This window comes from Pantherophis guttatus, chromosome 2 (genome assembly GCF_059756535.1).
Source record: "Pantherophis guttatus breed Tessera chromosome 2, ASM5975653v1, whole genome shotgun sequence".
Taxonomy (NCBI): domain Eukaryota; kingdom Metazoa; phylum Chordata; class Lepidosauria; order Squamata; family Colubridae; genus Pantherophis; species Pantherophis guttatus.
Genome location: NC_142064.1, coordinates 156,839,535 through 156,855,405, shown reverse-complemented (window position 1 = coordinate 156,855,405; position 15,871 = coordinate 156,839,535). Strand labels below are relative to the sequence as shown.

Below are 15,871 nucleotides of genomic sequence, written 5' to 3'. Positions count from 1 at the left end.
AGGCTCTTTTTTATTTGTTATGAAATGTCCATGCTGTTTTTTTTAAAATACCATTTCTGGACAAAACACTGAAAAAACATTTTATAGCCCAGCCACCAGATTCCTTTCAGCTAGATTTGGAAATATTCCTCTTTTTTCAAATGATAGATAATCTAACGTATCTGAAAGCTAAATATGACTTTTTTTTTTGGTCATCTGTTTTTTTTTTTTAAAAAAAAAACAGGTGAAATTATCAGCACTTGGCAATTCCCATTTCCATATAAAGTAACAGGCTGCCTTTGGCTGAGGTGGGAAGGTGTTGTAAATTTTGCTGGTTTTGCTAGGGTTATAAAGGGGACAGCTGTGGCTTTTAACAAAGGTATTACTTCATATCTCTGAAAACACCTCACACTTCGCAACCTGTGTGAAGAGCCTGGTAGCTCATTCAGTGCAAGGCCTACATTTCAAAGCAACAGGTCCCGAGAGCTAGGTGGAGCTTCTCTCTTACAAGTTTTAATAGATTTTTTTAAAAAAACAAAAACAAAACCCAAGTAGCTGCCTTTGCTCACCCCTCTAGCTTGTGGATTTCCCCTAGGCCTAGATCCAACTGTCCCCTTTGGGACAGATGTAGCAAGAACAGCTTCACTGACTTGCTATTTGACGATGAGCCAAATTTTAAGGGCTGAAAATGTATATTGGCAATAATAGTGGGTACTATCTTTTTAGCTTGGCCTTCCTTCCTCTTTTATTTTTAAACAGTTTGTTAATTGTTTTCTTCTATACTGGTCTTCGACCTAAATAACTTTTGAACTGAACTAAGTGACTGAAATAATCCTCACGTTATTCAGGAAGGCATTCATTTCACCACCTCAGTATTTCAGGATGATCCTACCACTTGCAGTAAAGTGGTTTTTTATTGTTATTTTAAATAGGAAACAGTTAAATCAACAGCAGTAAAACTGGAGGAGGGTAGCTAAATGTAGGCTACTGGATTGAAAGGAGAACGCAATGGGTCTGAAACTTGTAGCCGCCTTTCTCTGACCCCCAAGTCCTCACCGGAGAAGTTCTTAATGAAGCTAAATGAATCATAAAGTGATTCTTCTCACTGGGATACGGAGAACTTTTTCCAGTTTGTTTTATTTGAGAAGTTTAAATCAAACAGACCATCTTGTATGAGGTGTGGTTTTGCATAATTTACATTCACAGTGAAGCTGTTGATTCTCACTTTCCTAATGCCGAATGTTTGATGTGTCTATGGAGAAAAACTAAAGGCTTTTAAAATACAGTGACCAAGGTTTACACACACACACACACTGTAATGTTTCCTTTGGGAACCACAAAGTTTGTATTTTTATTGTTTTTTTTTGGCAGACTATACTCCAGGTGGTCATCGTGGCTTTACATAAAGCCAGTGAGTGGTGCATTTTGGTTAAAGCAGTATCTGCATGCATAGGTGTGTGGGTGCACCTGGGCAAAGGGGCAAGGCTGACCCTGTCCCTTCACCTACCATCAGGGTTGCTGGTTGTGGATTCATTTTCTAAAGCAGTCACTATTCCCTACATGACAGGGGGGGCAGGGAATCCCGGGTCACTTTTGACTCCGATTTGCCAGCCTCAGCCTCTCTCTCCATTTGTTCCAAACTACAAAGCACCTCCATAGTCTGATCAACTCGCTTCCTGGTACGATGCACATCAAAATCCAGCTCTGATCACAAAGCAGGAAACTCTTCCATTCTGTATCGTTCCTGGTCTCCTCCCATGACCAGCTTTATTTTTGGATCAGAAGAAAAACTTTTTGTTCATTTTTTTGCTTGCCAGGCCCCGACTGTGCCGAGTTTTCTGTGCCCACTGCTGTGTAGTCCTCGTGTAGCTGATAAACGATCCCGAACAGTCATTTCCGGAAAGCAAAAACCTCTCGTGTTTTAAGTCCCCTTCTGCAATCATTTCCTGACTTGGGAGATGGCTCATCCACCATGCCTCCATATGGGCAGCTATCTGAGTCAGGGTGATTTCCAGTACATTCCACGGCAGGGATATAGCCGCTGTCCCACATGCCTGTTCCGCAGAGTTTGCACAGGTCATGCAGACTGCAGGGGATCCGGGGTAGCAGGCGGAACTGATAGAGCAAACTCCTAGCCTGGAAGAGAGAGACAGCAGGAGATGTTTAGGTCCAATAAAGACAGCTATCTGGAATGGCTGAGCTTGTCTAAACCATGCCTATTGTAAGTTATAATGAAGGCTGATCACCAGGGGTGGTATTCACTTACTTTCCCTACCGGTTTGCACGCTTTGCTTGCACGCCGTCCTTGCACGTGCCCGGCTTCCTTGCATGCGCTTTGCTGGTGCACGCGCCTTCCGCGCTTACACTTGGCCTCAAAAACGTGCCTCAATAGGATGGCATAGAGCGAGGGCGGGGGTGGGTGGGTGGGTGGGTCCACCTGCAATTTTTGCTACCAGTTCAGATGAACTGGTCCGAACCGGCTGAATACCACCTCTGCTGATCACACATAGACACCCCAAAATCCCCCTCACATTGGACACAATATTGCCTGTACTCCTTTAAGGCCTACACATTTCTTCCCAGAAGTTTTCACTTGAACCCTGGACATTGATTTACCTTCCTGAGTATGAGCTCCCCATTCATGTGCATGGCGAGGTTCCCAAAGTGTAGCAGCATCTGGTCCGTAGCCAGTTGCTGTTCAATGACATCATCCCCATAGATCACCACAATAGCCACGCAGATGAAGAGATGGAAATAGTCTGTCTGCAGCAAAAGTAACCAAGAAGACAGTTAGTACCAACAATTCTTTGAAGAGGTTTCTTGGGCTAAGAGAAAGCACCCAAAAAATGGCAACAGAATGAAAAGCAATTTATGGTGATCATGAATTATAGGACAAGATGGAAGGGATACATTATTGCTCTTCTAATATAGCAGAAACTTTAAGACAAAAGAAAGCACTTCATGTAATGCAGAACTTGTGGGATGTTATGGCTTGAATTTCAGAGTATGAATACAGTAGATTAATCCAGAGCTTTCATTTGCATTTCCGATTTTTTTTTCTCCTGTCCAATGAGGACAGCAAACTATTTTTTTTAAGGAAATACCGGGAGAGAGGGGGGGAATGATCCACGGGAAAACAAATGTTTTGGAAAAACTGGTTTAGGCGTCTGCAATCTCCAGCACAGGCACCATTGGCAGATTGGCACTGTTTCCATCAGGGATATGTATCACTGAGTGGATGCTATATAGTCTAAGAATTTTTAACCTCTAGGATCCCCAGAGCTCGAATCTTGGGACCATGTGAAGGAAGGTCTTACACACTGGCTTTCCTTAAGCTGCTGCTTTCTGGCTGACTGGGGATCAAGGGAGATGGTGGCCATCCAGGTGAAGGACATCATTAGAGCAAGGCTGCTCACACACAAACTTGAGCCCCATTGAATTCAAAGGTATCTTCAGCTGAGAAGGCAGGTACTCAATTGTGCTGGAGATTGCATTAGGAAAGATCAGACCTGAAAGACAGTCAGCAATGACTAAGGGAAACTGAAGACTGCCATTCTGTCACACTGCTAACAATGACTAGGATGTTATAAATGTCCACCCTGCTTTAACTGCAGCTTCTCTGAAATATTTCTGCAGCCACAATTAGCAGGAAACATGAAGGTTGCAATGCTGCCCCCTGCTGTCAGCTGAAGGAATCAAAACCAGATGCCTCCAGAGCGTGAGTAGGCAACTACAGCTCATTTACAAGCCGTGGACTTCAATTCCCAGAATTCCTGAGCCAGCTGGGAATTGAAAACCACAGGTCACAAAAGGGCCGTAGTTGCCCACCCATACTCAGAGGCAACACACCCATTTCATAATAGTCAAGCAACTGGAATGAGCTTCCACAGGGATTTTTAGAGAGTGCTATCAAAAGTATCGGAAATCTTACTTGAATGAGAGTTTAGGGGAGGGAGAGGGAAGCTAAAACTGGTAAATCAAGTTATAAAGCCTGGTGTAAGTAAGTAAAAAATAAGTTAAAAAATAATAATGATATACTTGAATAGAATGCAAATGTGACCACAACTTTATTAGATTTTTTTTATCCTTTATTATTTTATAAATAACATAAGGTGGTGAACATACATAATATCCCTTCCTCTTTTCCCCAAAACAACCATCCTATGAGGTGGGTTGGGCTGAGAGAGAATGACTGGTCCAAAATCACCCAACCAGCTTTCATGGCTAAGGCGGGACTAGAACTCACTGTCTCCTATGAAATCGATGCAGGATTTAACAGTCAGATTTATTTTTTTTAATCCTATCAGTCTTTAGGGCTGGCCCCATACTTAAGAACTTTGGCATTTAACATGACATGCTTTATTAATGTATGATCAAAGCTCTGATCTTTCCCTTCTGAATTAGGTTTGGCTGCAGGATTCAGTTCGTCTTCGGTAACATGTTATTCCCACAGAAGTCTAGATCAGGCAGCTAAGAGGCAGCGAAGGCAGAGCTGGAGCCAAGAAGAGCAACCTTCCTGGCTGCTGCTCTGTGCTAATTTGAGGCAAGCTTGCTCCAGGCATTTTCTCCCCGCTTCACCTCCCCCTCCTTGGACCACCACCAGAGAGCAACTATTTGGCAGAGAGAAATGAGAGTTAGCAGCATATGGTGAACGTGGTTTGGTGGCAGCCTCTGTTTACAGGACAAGACCAGGTCCGACACAAACCATACGCTTGTTTTCCTGCTGTTGGGACCTGGGGCTAACCTCACAAGAGACGCTGTGGAAGTAGGGTAGGCCTGGCACTGTCCATCTCTCTCTCTCTCTCTGGAGAGAGCTTGCACAGAGCAGGCATCAACGTTTACGCTTGGGAGGGGCAGGGCAGCCAAACTGCAGAGGCAACTGCACAGCAGGCAGAAGGCCTGTCAGGTTGAAGGGTGGCCACAGCAACAAGAAAGGCCCAGGAGCTTCAAAATGAATCATCAGGAGGGAAATTTACATCCGTTTGTGTAATGTCAGAGGAGACAAAGGGGGCAGAGGACACGGAAGGGAAGGCCAGAAGATCACTCAGAGGAGATCAGGAAGCATGTTCAGCTTATCCTCATCAAGACTGGGACAGGGAGCTGGAAAGCAGGGACTGCAACGGGCAGCAGAATGCAGGGCCCAGAGCAAGCTGCTCCCAGGCCTCACCTGATAATGAGCCCAGCAGGCTTCCCACATGCGCAGGGCTTCAGCATCCGGAAACTCTCGCTTAAAGCACAGGAGGATCCAGCGGTGACAAAAAAGCATCTGAAGGCCATCCTCCCCAAGGGAAGCCAGGTGCTGGTAAAAGCGTACGTGCATCAACCGCATCAGTTCTCGCAGGTACATCTGCAAAGAGACAATGGTGCTCGGCTCAGCCACAGCCAGGGAAGAAGAGAAAGAGGGATAGCCACAGTTGAGCCTTCTAGTTTTCCTACATTCCTCTTTACACCCTCCTGGATCAATAGAAGCTCACAGGCCTACCCGGAGCTGGCTGCATCGGTTGTTGGATCCACCAATTCAAAAAATAACATGCTGACAACAAGAATGTGGGATCTGGGCAGGAAGCCCTGGGAGCTGCCAGGAAGTGGATATTTCTGCATTGCCAGGGCTTCTTGCGAGCACAACCTCCCCGTTTCTGCTTTTCTGACAGAACTCCTCACACCCTTCTGTTTCTCTTGTGGGATACACAGGTGGTCTTTGGCAGCCCCAGGTATAGATTCCATGCTTGGGATTTCTTGGGGAATGACAGGGAAAGGAATGGAAAGGAAACAGCGAAGGCCCTCAGCTCTAAGCCTCACCAGCTGCTTCTCCATATCCTCATCCCGCGGGGAGCTGATAAAGATCGTGTTCTGCATCAAACCAACAAAGCACCAGAAAGTATCCGATTCATCCAGAACCTCAGCAAGGATGGGGGCCACGAGGTCAGACATTCCCTGGGAATAGCCAATGGCTGGGTTGTACACTGCATAGTTCAGCAAGATCCGCCTAAGAAGAGGACAATTTTAAAAAAAGAAAGAAAAAACAGAAAGTGAGATTAGGGATAATGGAAGTCAGAGAGTTCCATTCTTCTCTTCCCAAGGAACCATTGGCCAGAAGTTTCTTTTAAAATGAAAGAAAATGGGGAGAAAAGGACAACCACGGCACAGAAAATACATAACTTCCAGGAGAACAGGAACCTTTGAGCTACCTAGAGGCCTGAGGCAAAGCATTCTTTCTCTGTTTTAATCCTCCCCTGCAGTATTTTATTTATTTGTACTGGGCATAAAACTCACATCTTCCTGGGTTGCTGTCCAGCAGCCTTTCCCAACCTAATGCCCTTCTGTTAATGGCCTACAGCCCCCTTAATTCCCAGCCAGAACATAATTGGAACCTGCTAGCTACAAATTCAGAGACAGGCAAGCCATATTTGGAAGGCCTCAGAATGTGAAAGGCTTTTTAAAGAGACAAAGCATCCAAAACATTTACACTGAGTAAGATTAGCCACTTCAAGAGAAAAAGCCTGTGACTTTCTCAGTTTGCCTGGACATCCCTTTGAAGGATTTTGTCTAAGCAAGAATGAATTTGGATTTACCAATAAAGTGCACTCAGTGTACTGTTTGGTACTAATTGGGAAAAATGATCACCTCATAGTCTCCACGTTGGGGTTGTTCTCTCCTCGGAAAAACTGGTTACTGCGGTCAGTCCTCACCACGTCTTTATCAACAGTGAACTGCACATTCCTCCAGAAGGCCTTTTGCTCATCTGGTGCCAGGGAGAGCCTGAGGAACACAGGAGTTATTGCACACCTATGCTAGAACTTTGCAGTGTGTCAGATTCAATTGGAAAGAGATGCTTTGGAATGCTTGGGAGTACGTATCCAGCCCCTGCTGCTACTCATTAAAACACCCGTGTCTTTCTTTTAGGCCGCTGCAAAGCGTTTCCAATGCAGCTATGCCATCCTAGAAACTTCTTGAATGAGCTGCAGATGGGGGTGATGTTTGCATTCGAAAGCACTCTCTTCCTGATACAAAGCACTACACAGCCCTAATGTGTACTACGAGGGCACACTGGAGTATAAACCAAACACAGCACACAAAATGATAAGTAGCCTGATTTTTTTTTAAAAAATAGTGATGCCTTTAAACAGTTTTGCATCAGCTTAAAATCGGTAAATACCATTCTCAAAATTAAACTCATCTGATTGTTGGCGGTGGAATGATCCCTGGCTCCTTTTGCAGGCTGCTACAAAAACAGCCAAAACAGCCTTCTTTTCAATTGCACCTAAATTTTAATTGCTTCTGATGATGACATTGGGACCAAGGGAAAAGCTTTGCCTGTTAAATCTAGGCAGTTCTAAAGGGAAGAATGCAGCCCTTCAACTAACCAAGTCCCAAAATATAATCCAATAATCTGAAAAATAGACCATGCAGTAAGGGAGGCACGTGCGTCCTACAACTCACCCTTATCAATAGCCTGAATGCAGGATTCTATATTTGCTGAAATTTCCAAATACTTTTCAAAGGCAGACCCATGAACAGTGTGCTACTATAACCCAAATAGGACAAAATATGTCAGGGTGCAAGTCAAAGTGCTAATTTTCATTGTGTAAATACACTCCTGGTTGGGTTCAGTGGTGAGTTCACCATATGCAAATAGAAAAGCTTGAATTTTCATAGTGTATGTCACCCAACTAACAGTCTGAAACTGATTCCCTGTTCTTCCTTCCAATTGATCACAAAGCTTCAGGTTCTTCTTTTCAGCCCCTTCTGAAAAATATGTTCAGATACCTTGGAATTTGATAGAAAGTAGAGACAGACTGGCTGTCATCAGAGATTATGGATACTATCAAGCCCTAAAACTCTGGATGACTTTGCCAGCAGTTGTTGGTGTGTGTAAATACAGTCAGCACCTTAGATTTAACCGTTATGTCTGGATATTTATGATTTGGCATGTGTGAAACCAGCTGTGATTTATTCAACACATCATATTTAAAGAAATTATGACTCAATGTGACATATGAATCAGGTCTGTGAAATACTTCACTTGGAATTCTTTCCCAGCCAAATCTCCCTCTCTCCACTAATATGGTACTGAGTATTCCCTACTCCTGTTTCTAATAACACAGATGCTTTTGTCCTTAGTTATGAGAGAATCAGTTTGGTATAATGGTCAAGGTGTTGGCCTAGAAACCAGGAGGTTGGGAGTTCTAGCCCTGCCTTAGGCATAATAGGCAGCAAGGGTGACTTTGGACCAGTCCTTCATCTCAGCCCAACGCACCATACAGGGTTGCGGAGAAAACAGACATATCACCTTGAGGGATTTTGTATGTATGTACTGTAGATATGTGTTGGTAGCCCTCAATTTACAACAAAATTAGATTCCCGGTTGTTGCTACAGTCTGTGATTGCTAATTGGGTTCTAAGTAAAATCCTATTCTTTCAAATGGATGTTTTTCCCCCTGAAAGCTGGCTAAAATAGCAATAGCACTTAGACTTATATACCGCTTCACAGTGCTTTACAGTCCTCTCTAAGCAGTTTACAGAGTCAGCATATTGCCCCCAACAATCTGGGTCCTCATTTTACCGACCTCGAAAGGCTGGAAGGCTGAGTCTACCTTGCAAATCATGGTCATGTGTTCGCAAGACGCTGCAACTGGATGTAAAGGTGAGATAGTTGCTTGAAATGTGGTCATGGCACTGTGTGTGTATTGGGGGGGGGCACAACATTTTATGACAGAAGTGTTTTACTGTAAAACATCCATTATAGGCCTATCATAATTTTGGAAAGTTGAGAACTATATATGTGTGTGTGTGTGTAAAATATATAAATGAAAGGTGGTATAGAAAGATGATGAGGACAAGCATGAGGATAAGAGGATGGGAGAAGAGCAGGGCAAGGTAATTTTACAACAGTCTCTTCAGCCGTTAGTCATCTCTTCCTGGCCACCTTTTCTGTTGGATCTGAAAATATTCCTCTCTCTTTGCAATGCGGAGAGCCTCCCTCTCTTCCGAAGTGGATTCATAGCTATAGTAGCGCAGCAAGAAGGGCCAAACTTCACCACGGATTGAGACATCGATCCCGCCAAAGAAAATAGCCTAGGGAGAGAAGAAGAATGAGAACCTCGTTCAGAGAAAAGTGTCAGCCGTTTCTGAAACGGGAGCTCTTTTTACTCTGCCTGACAAGAGCTCCCTTGATTCAGGAGCCCACAATCTGCATATGCTGGGAGGGAAAGCAGAGCCCTCCCATTTCCCAGGGGAGATACAAATCAAGCTCATTTCAATGTCAATAAGTCCCCTGGAGGGCCCGTACAATTAACGCATCATTCTCACGTCATAGCTTAATCCCCAATCTTGGAAACGGTACACTTGGACCCAGCCTTGCACAGATATTCCACCACCTCCTATTTATTCGAAGCCAAACAGTTTTGAGCGCTTTCTTGGGGCCTGAGGAGAGAGGCACAAGCACCCGTGGCAATAGGTGCAGATCCTCCTAACTGACAGAGCAGTGACCAACAACGGCTTAGCAGCAATCTGACTTAGGAAGGAGGCTGTGTGTGTGTGTGTGCGTGTGTGTGTGTGTGTTTTCTGCTGCACTTAACTAGCTCCTTCCCTCTTGCCAGGATTAGGCCCAAACCAAGGACAATAGGCAGAATTCCTTAAACTGCAGGGTCTGGCAGAGGGAGGCTCTCTGTTGGAACCTGCAGAGCAAAACATGCCACCGTTGAGTCGCTTCTCACCTTCCTCAGCTTGTACTCTTCTTCGACTTGTCCAGCCTTGTTTAAATGACGAAGCCACCCAGAGACATCTAAGCGTTTATAAGCATTCTCCTCCGGGTGGGTCTCGGAGGAGGGGAGCTTGGGCCGGCGAATGGAGAACTGCATGCAGGTCTTCATGTCAGTGAGCTGCTAATTGGAAACAAAAAGAGGAAAGAGAAGGCTCGTGTCATGGCTGCATCGGCCTTAGGTCTCCAGCTCATCTTGATACCATTCCTGGAAAAACAGCCAACCAGGCAACCTCTGGAAACTGGGGGAAAGCCACTGGCTTGGAGGAATTAAGGTTCTGAGTCCCCTTAAAACTGCTTTGTGGTTGGCTTCCTTTCTCACCCCTCCTTGTCCAAGATCAGAGTTCACCCAGCTTGCAGCCATATCTTGAGTCTGCCCAGGAATGCATGTAATAAATTACATCTGATTGGCCACATACAAAAGCCCTGCTGTTAGGGAAGAGTGAAGCAGCGGTGCCAGGCTCTCTGAGGACGCTTGCCATTCCAGGGCAAAAACTGCAGCTGACATTTAATTTAAAAATCAAAAGGTTGCTCCACACAAATGCAAGCCCCTGTGGCACTATAATGAGAGGAAAGCAGCAGGAGAAATGTGTGTTGGGGGGAGGAGGTAGTGAATTTAGAAACCCTGTTTCTAACAAGCATCTCCGGTACCTTTAAACACATAATTAAGACCTTTGCAAAGTCTTTGTGCCAATTAAAGGAAGATATGGCAGCGGGTCTTGTCAAAACAGGATTGGAATGGACTGTAAAGAGCCACAGAATGAACAATTTCCAGAAGGGGCAGCTGTGCCATTTTGCCTCAACAATGAGTTTTGTAGCATATTAATGACTAATTTATTATAGTATAAGCTTTCATGAAGTACATCCGCTGGCATCAGCATACATCTAATGTTCAAGACTGTGAGGGGAGTGGGAGTTGAGGGACTTCTGGGGACAAAATGACAAACTGAAGTTTGTGGAGCTGACACTGCAGTGAATGAAAAACTAGTGAGGAGGATCAGCTCTTCTTTATTCCTCTCTGGACAAGATGATGACTTGAGATTGCCCACAAATGCTCTAAATTGTTATACCTTGCAAGGAGATTGCACGACAGCAATCTTTGGTGGGTTTAGAGCTCTAGGAAACAAGGGAATAGCCATCTTGATCAAAGCGGGGTCAGCTTTGAAAGGACTCTGGGTTCACATATTTCCTTTTCTAATCACTTTCTGAAATGGATTGTTAATTGTTTTTCAGCTTTAGGAACTTTTGGATTAACATGTTTTACAGCACTGAGTGAGTTTCCTCCAAACCTTAGCAAAAGAAACTTTAAATACAACTTTAAGGACTGAAAAAAAATTGGAATAAATACAAAAGGGTATCTTTGATTTTGTAAAGTTTTAGAAAGCTACAAATGGACTAAAGGTCCAGATAAATTTTAAATAAGATTATGGAAGCATCCTTCCTGTGGGAAAACACTTTTGTATTGAATTCTTTTGTTAAAACTGTAAAATAAGGCTTTAAAAATTGGACACTATATACAACTGGAATGAGCTAAAGATTACAATTAAAGCAGAACAGTCAAATTTGACTTACAGACAGTCCTCAACCTATCGCCATTTGTTTAGTGACTATTCAGTATTTACAGTGGTGCTGAAAAAAAAGTGACTAGCAACTGGTCCTTGCACTTACAAGCATCACGATAGTCCCATGATCACAATGATCATGATTTGGCCACTTAGCAACCTGCATGTATTTATGATGGTTGCAGAGTCCCAGGCTTATGTGATTGCTATTTGCAACCTTCCCAGCTGGCATGCGCATCCGGCAAGCAAAGTTAATAGAGGAAGCCAGATTCCCTTCATGATTTTGTGATTTCCTTAATAACCATGGAAAAGAAGATAATAAAATCAGGTGTGGTCACAACTCATTTAATGACTGTATCGCTTAGCAACAGTAGTTCTAATTCCAATTGCGGTTGTTAGTTGAGGACTACCTAAACAAATACAGAATGAGGCAAAATGTTTTAACATTGGACCTACTGAAGGATAGTTTTGAAAAATGGGGCCAGAAATTAACCTTAATAGTGTCGGCCTCTATAGACAGATTGTGCCTAAAAGATGTAATGGGAATAAATTCTCCCTCACAAGATTGAGACTGATTTGAAACTGGATTTAAAAATGATAGGCTAAAAGAATGATACAGCAAAAGATGTTACACTGGACATGCAAAGGAAAAAACAACAACAAACAAGCCAAGAGAGGATAATTTTCTTACATTGGATTTACTGAAGAGGCACGTTAAAGCTGTGAAGAATGTTATATGAAGGGACAAAGAAAAATGAAATCATAGTTCCAGGACATTTTGAAGAGCCTAAAGATCAAAAGGGTTAGAAATAAAAGGAAGGAATATAAAGTTGGTTTAGTTGATCCAGGTTAAAAATAGATTATGTTGTTTTCTCTGATAAGACTTAATGGCCTTTTGCTGACATTGGTATTAAAATGACAGGGCTTAAAGGATTTGGCTATAGATAAGGAGATATCGGAAGAATGTATTTGTTGTATTTAAGAAAAGGTGGTATGTTATTAAAATTGTAATTGTAACTTTTTTTCTCTACTATTGTATTTTCTTATTTTTTCTTTCTCTTCTATTTTTCTTTCAATTTATTCTCTTTTTTTCTTTTCTGAATCTTTTTTTATTTTTGAGGTTTTTTTTTAGTTTGTATTAGTTTTTAATTGTTGTCAATTGTTAACCTTTAAAATAAATTACTATTAAAAAAGACCTTGTGCGCAGTAAACATGCTGATACATCCTAGACAGGAATTCAAATCCTTCCCCCTCCCCCTCCCAAGGATGCATGTTTTTCATCTCTCCTCACATCAAGCAAAATGGAAAAGACAAATGATTGCTTGTGCTGCTGTGCCCATGTTTATATATAGCCAACCTGTCATGCCCAATCACTGAGAGCAAATGGAACTAGGCTCAAATCTTCAACATCCAATAAAGCGTTCTAAGCCCCCCCTGCCCACCCCTCCCTAACCTTCTTTGGCATGTCTGTAGGCATGTTTATAATCCTGCCAGTTTACTCCAGTTATGTAAGGTGTTCTCTTTCCAGCCCAATTTTAGAAGAAATGAGCATTTTGGATGCCTCCATTATATCTAAAAGGAAGCCAGGAAGTGCTGCTGTTCTTACTTCTCCAGTATAAGTTCTAGCTGAGCTTTCTGAGTTTACAAACCCAGAAATTATCCAGAGGCTTATGTCAGAAAGAAGGAGGGAATCTACTGAAGTTGATGGCCATCAGGTGAATTGGGGGTTTTCCTGCACCCCTCTGCCTGCTCTAGCCTAACTTACCTGGTCTTTGAGATGCGTCTCTGTGCAATACTTCCATTGCTGAAACACTTCGGAGAGTTTATCCAGGCCACCATGGTGAAAGTGAAAAATCTTATACTGACTCTCCCGGCTAGCAACCACCAGCTGCCCGCTGGTGCAGGCCTCATCACTGAAGGAAAAGGTGCAGACAGAGATGCAGGAGAGAGTCAGCAAAATTTATTAGCTAGGTGCCTTGTGCTTACTATGTTAACTGTATGCATTTTTTGTTAGGCTTAAAAAGACTAAAAAATGTAAACATAGACGGTAACAGGAAAGGACCATGTGAAAAGGCCATGATAAGAAAGAAGGGTTTGCTAATAGAAGAGTAAAATTAATCAATCGATCTTATTTATACAAAAAGGCCCAAAACCAATCTACACTTGACACAGAATAAAAAAAATATTAAGTATAATATTTAATAAATATTACATAACAGTCTTTAAACCCAAGTTCATTGACTGGTTATTCAAAGCCTTTTTTTTTAATAGCCATAGTTAAAAATCTGGCTTCTGCCACTGTAATCTTAGGATTTTCATCAACAAGTAGAATTTTTACATGTTCAAAAGTATTTCCTCCTGGTTTAGATTTTAAAAGAGGCCCAATAACTTCTACTGTTCCATTCCCCCCCCCCCCGCCATCAGAATTGATGAAGCTTCTTGGATGAGAAGTGAAATGTTTTCTTCTTCTTCCTCAAGGAGGAAAAAACAGTCCAGTTGCCTTTTGAAGAAGAAGAAAAATAGGCACCTTTGAGACAACTATGACTTGGATGACTGGGGAATCTCCACAGACATTCCTGCTGAAAACTTTTACAAAATTCACAATACAATAAAATATGTTCTAAAACCATTACAGACAACACATTTAATCTGGCATTTAAAACTGCTGCCACAAGCTAATGTTTGAGAAAGAAAACAGATGCTACTACCTGTCCAGCATAGTCAGAAGCTTGGGTCCAAAGTAGTTCCTTCCCATTAGTGCCACGGTGCCACCCTTCCCCCCCCCCCATCTCTTCCAAGGCCTCTCCTCATTCACCCGCTTGTTTTATCATCATTTCCCTGTGGAATGTGCCAGCAAAGACTGAAACAGCAAATTTCCTTGAGAACTCCAAACCGCAATCAAAATGAATTATGGAAATAATCTGACCTTACTTTGCATAATATATTCTGAGCACACACTTTGATTCCAGCCCTCCCCTCTCCCCCCGGGGTTAGACGTTGCTTTTCATTTTCTCCCCTGCAGAGCACACACGGCTCTGATTATGAACCAGCATAGCCAAATTGTAGCTTGTGAGGTCTTGAAGAATCAGGGCATGCCACACACTTCTTGGTACCCAAGGAAGGGCCTGGCCTCCATCTGGTAGTACTTACCAGATTGTTTATGGCAATCAACCTGAGCCTTGGTATGCTCAGCAAATCCTACCAACATGGATCTGGGCAAAAGAACTGAGGGAGTGGCTGCCAAGGTCAGTTTGCTTCTCCCTTAAACTCCTCCTGGCAAGGCATACATAATTATCATGCTAGACGGACCTACAAGCGAGATAACAGGTGGATCCAAAGGATGATTGCATAGAAAATTACTCCTTTTAACCTTAAGCTTTTTTGGGTTAATGGTGGATAAGGAAGAATCTTGTGACAGTGGGACCACTGGATCCTGTGACTCATCAAATACCCAGCTTTGTTGGGAAAGAAGGCAACATGTTTCTAGCCCTCATGTTTTAACATGTCATCACTGGGACTGGTGACAATACAACTAAATAATGATAGTCAGAGATCAAGGGAGTGAAAAAAGAGAGAAAAATTAACTTGCTTGATAGTTCAACATTATAATTTTTGAAGTTTACATAATTATATTTTTTCAAATCTGAACTTTATGTGGATACGTATTTAAGAACAGCAGAAGAATCCTGTAGTATGAAAAACGTCTTCATATTTGTTTCCTGAAACATGCACACCAATATTGTTAATTACCTGAAAACAATAAAAAGGTAAAGTTTTTCAGTTCTCCCTGCTTTTAAATGAAAAGACTTCACCTTCTCATAGATTGCATTGGTTCTGGTTGTTATGGACCTGTCTTCTTTGTTTGTTTGTTTATATTTCACACTTTTTAACTGCCCATTTGCTTCAGAGAAGGGCTGGGGTTGGTTTACATGGCTTGCCTGGACCATGTCAACCTTATCTGCTCAAATGCATAGTCACTAGAGATCAAAGCAAAAGGGGAAAAGGATGACAGAGAAAGGATGAAGGGGCAGCGCTATAAATCTATATGAAATATTTAGGGCAAAGAGACCAGGGGTGGGTTCTATTTACCTTTACTACCGGTTCATAACGGGGCCACGCGCGGTAGTAAAACCGGTAGTAAAACTTCCCGCCGGTTTTACTACCGGTTCTATAGAACCGGTGCAAACCGGGGCAACCCACCACTGAAAGAGACCACCAAAACCTGTAGACAGGAAGGCAAGAAACTAATCCCACAGCTGGGAAACAGAATGGATTGTATTGTTCCCAATTCTCAGCCATAATCATTAAGCAACAGCTAAGGTAATACGGCCTTTCACATTGATGGCGCACCTTTTCGGCACCGAATGCCCAAACCGGAACACAGACACACACGTGCACGCATGCTCACTTGCCAGCTGGTCTTCATGCATGCGTGCCAGCCAACTGGTCTTCATACACGCCAGAGCGCCGGAAACCCGAAGACCACTTGATCAGTACGTGCATGCGCACCGGCCAGCTGGTCTTCAGGTTTCTGGCGAAGGTCTTTGGGTTTCTGGCACTCCAGCGCCTG

At 43.0% G+C, this 15,871-nt stretch overlaps 1 protein-coding gene across 6 annotated transcripts in view; it reads right to left on the bottom strand.

Annotated features, from left to right (window-relative positions):
- Positions 1 to 1,295: 1,295 nt before the first annotated feature.
- The window catches only part of TBC1D16 (TBC1 domain family member 16), a 74,135-nt gene continuing 59,559 nt past the window's right edge, over positions 1,296 to 15,871 (bottom strand). For 3 of the 6 annotated variants that reach the window (XM_034412814.3, XM_087887086.1, XM_060688763.2), the window contains 8 exons: positions 13,067 to 13,214; positions 9,696 to 9,863; positions 8,906 to 9,054; positions 6,604 to 6,738; positions 5,779 to 5,965; positions 5,147 to 5,326; positions 2,596 to 2,742; positions 1,296 to 2,115 (listed from right to left, as the gene is read on the bottom strand). In XM_034412814.3, the coding sequence (XP_034268705.1) occupies positions 1,870 to 2,115; positions 2,596 to 2,742; positions 5,147 to 5,326; positions 5,779 to 5,965; positions 6,604 to 6,738; positions 8,906 to 9,054; positions 9,696 to 9,863; positions 13,067 to 13,214 (1,360 nt within the window). In that variant the 3' untranslated portion in view covers positions 1,296 to 1,869. The remainder of the gene's footprint in view (positions 2,116 to 2,595; positions 2,743 to 5,146; positions 5,327 to 5,778; positions 5,966 to 6,603; positions 6,739 to 8,905; positions 9,055 to 9,695; positions 9,864 to 13,066; positions 13,215 to 15,871) is intronic. The other 3 variants (XM_034412815.3, XM_087887087.1, XM_087887088.1) reach the window with 1 other exon arrangement.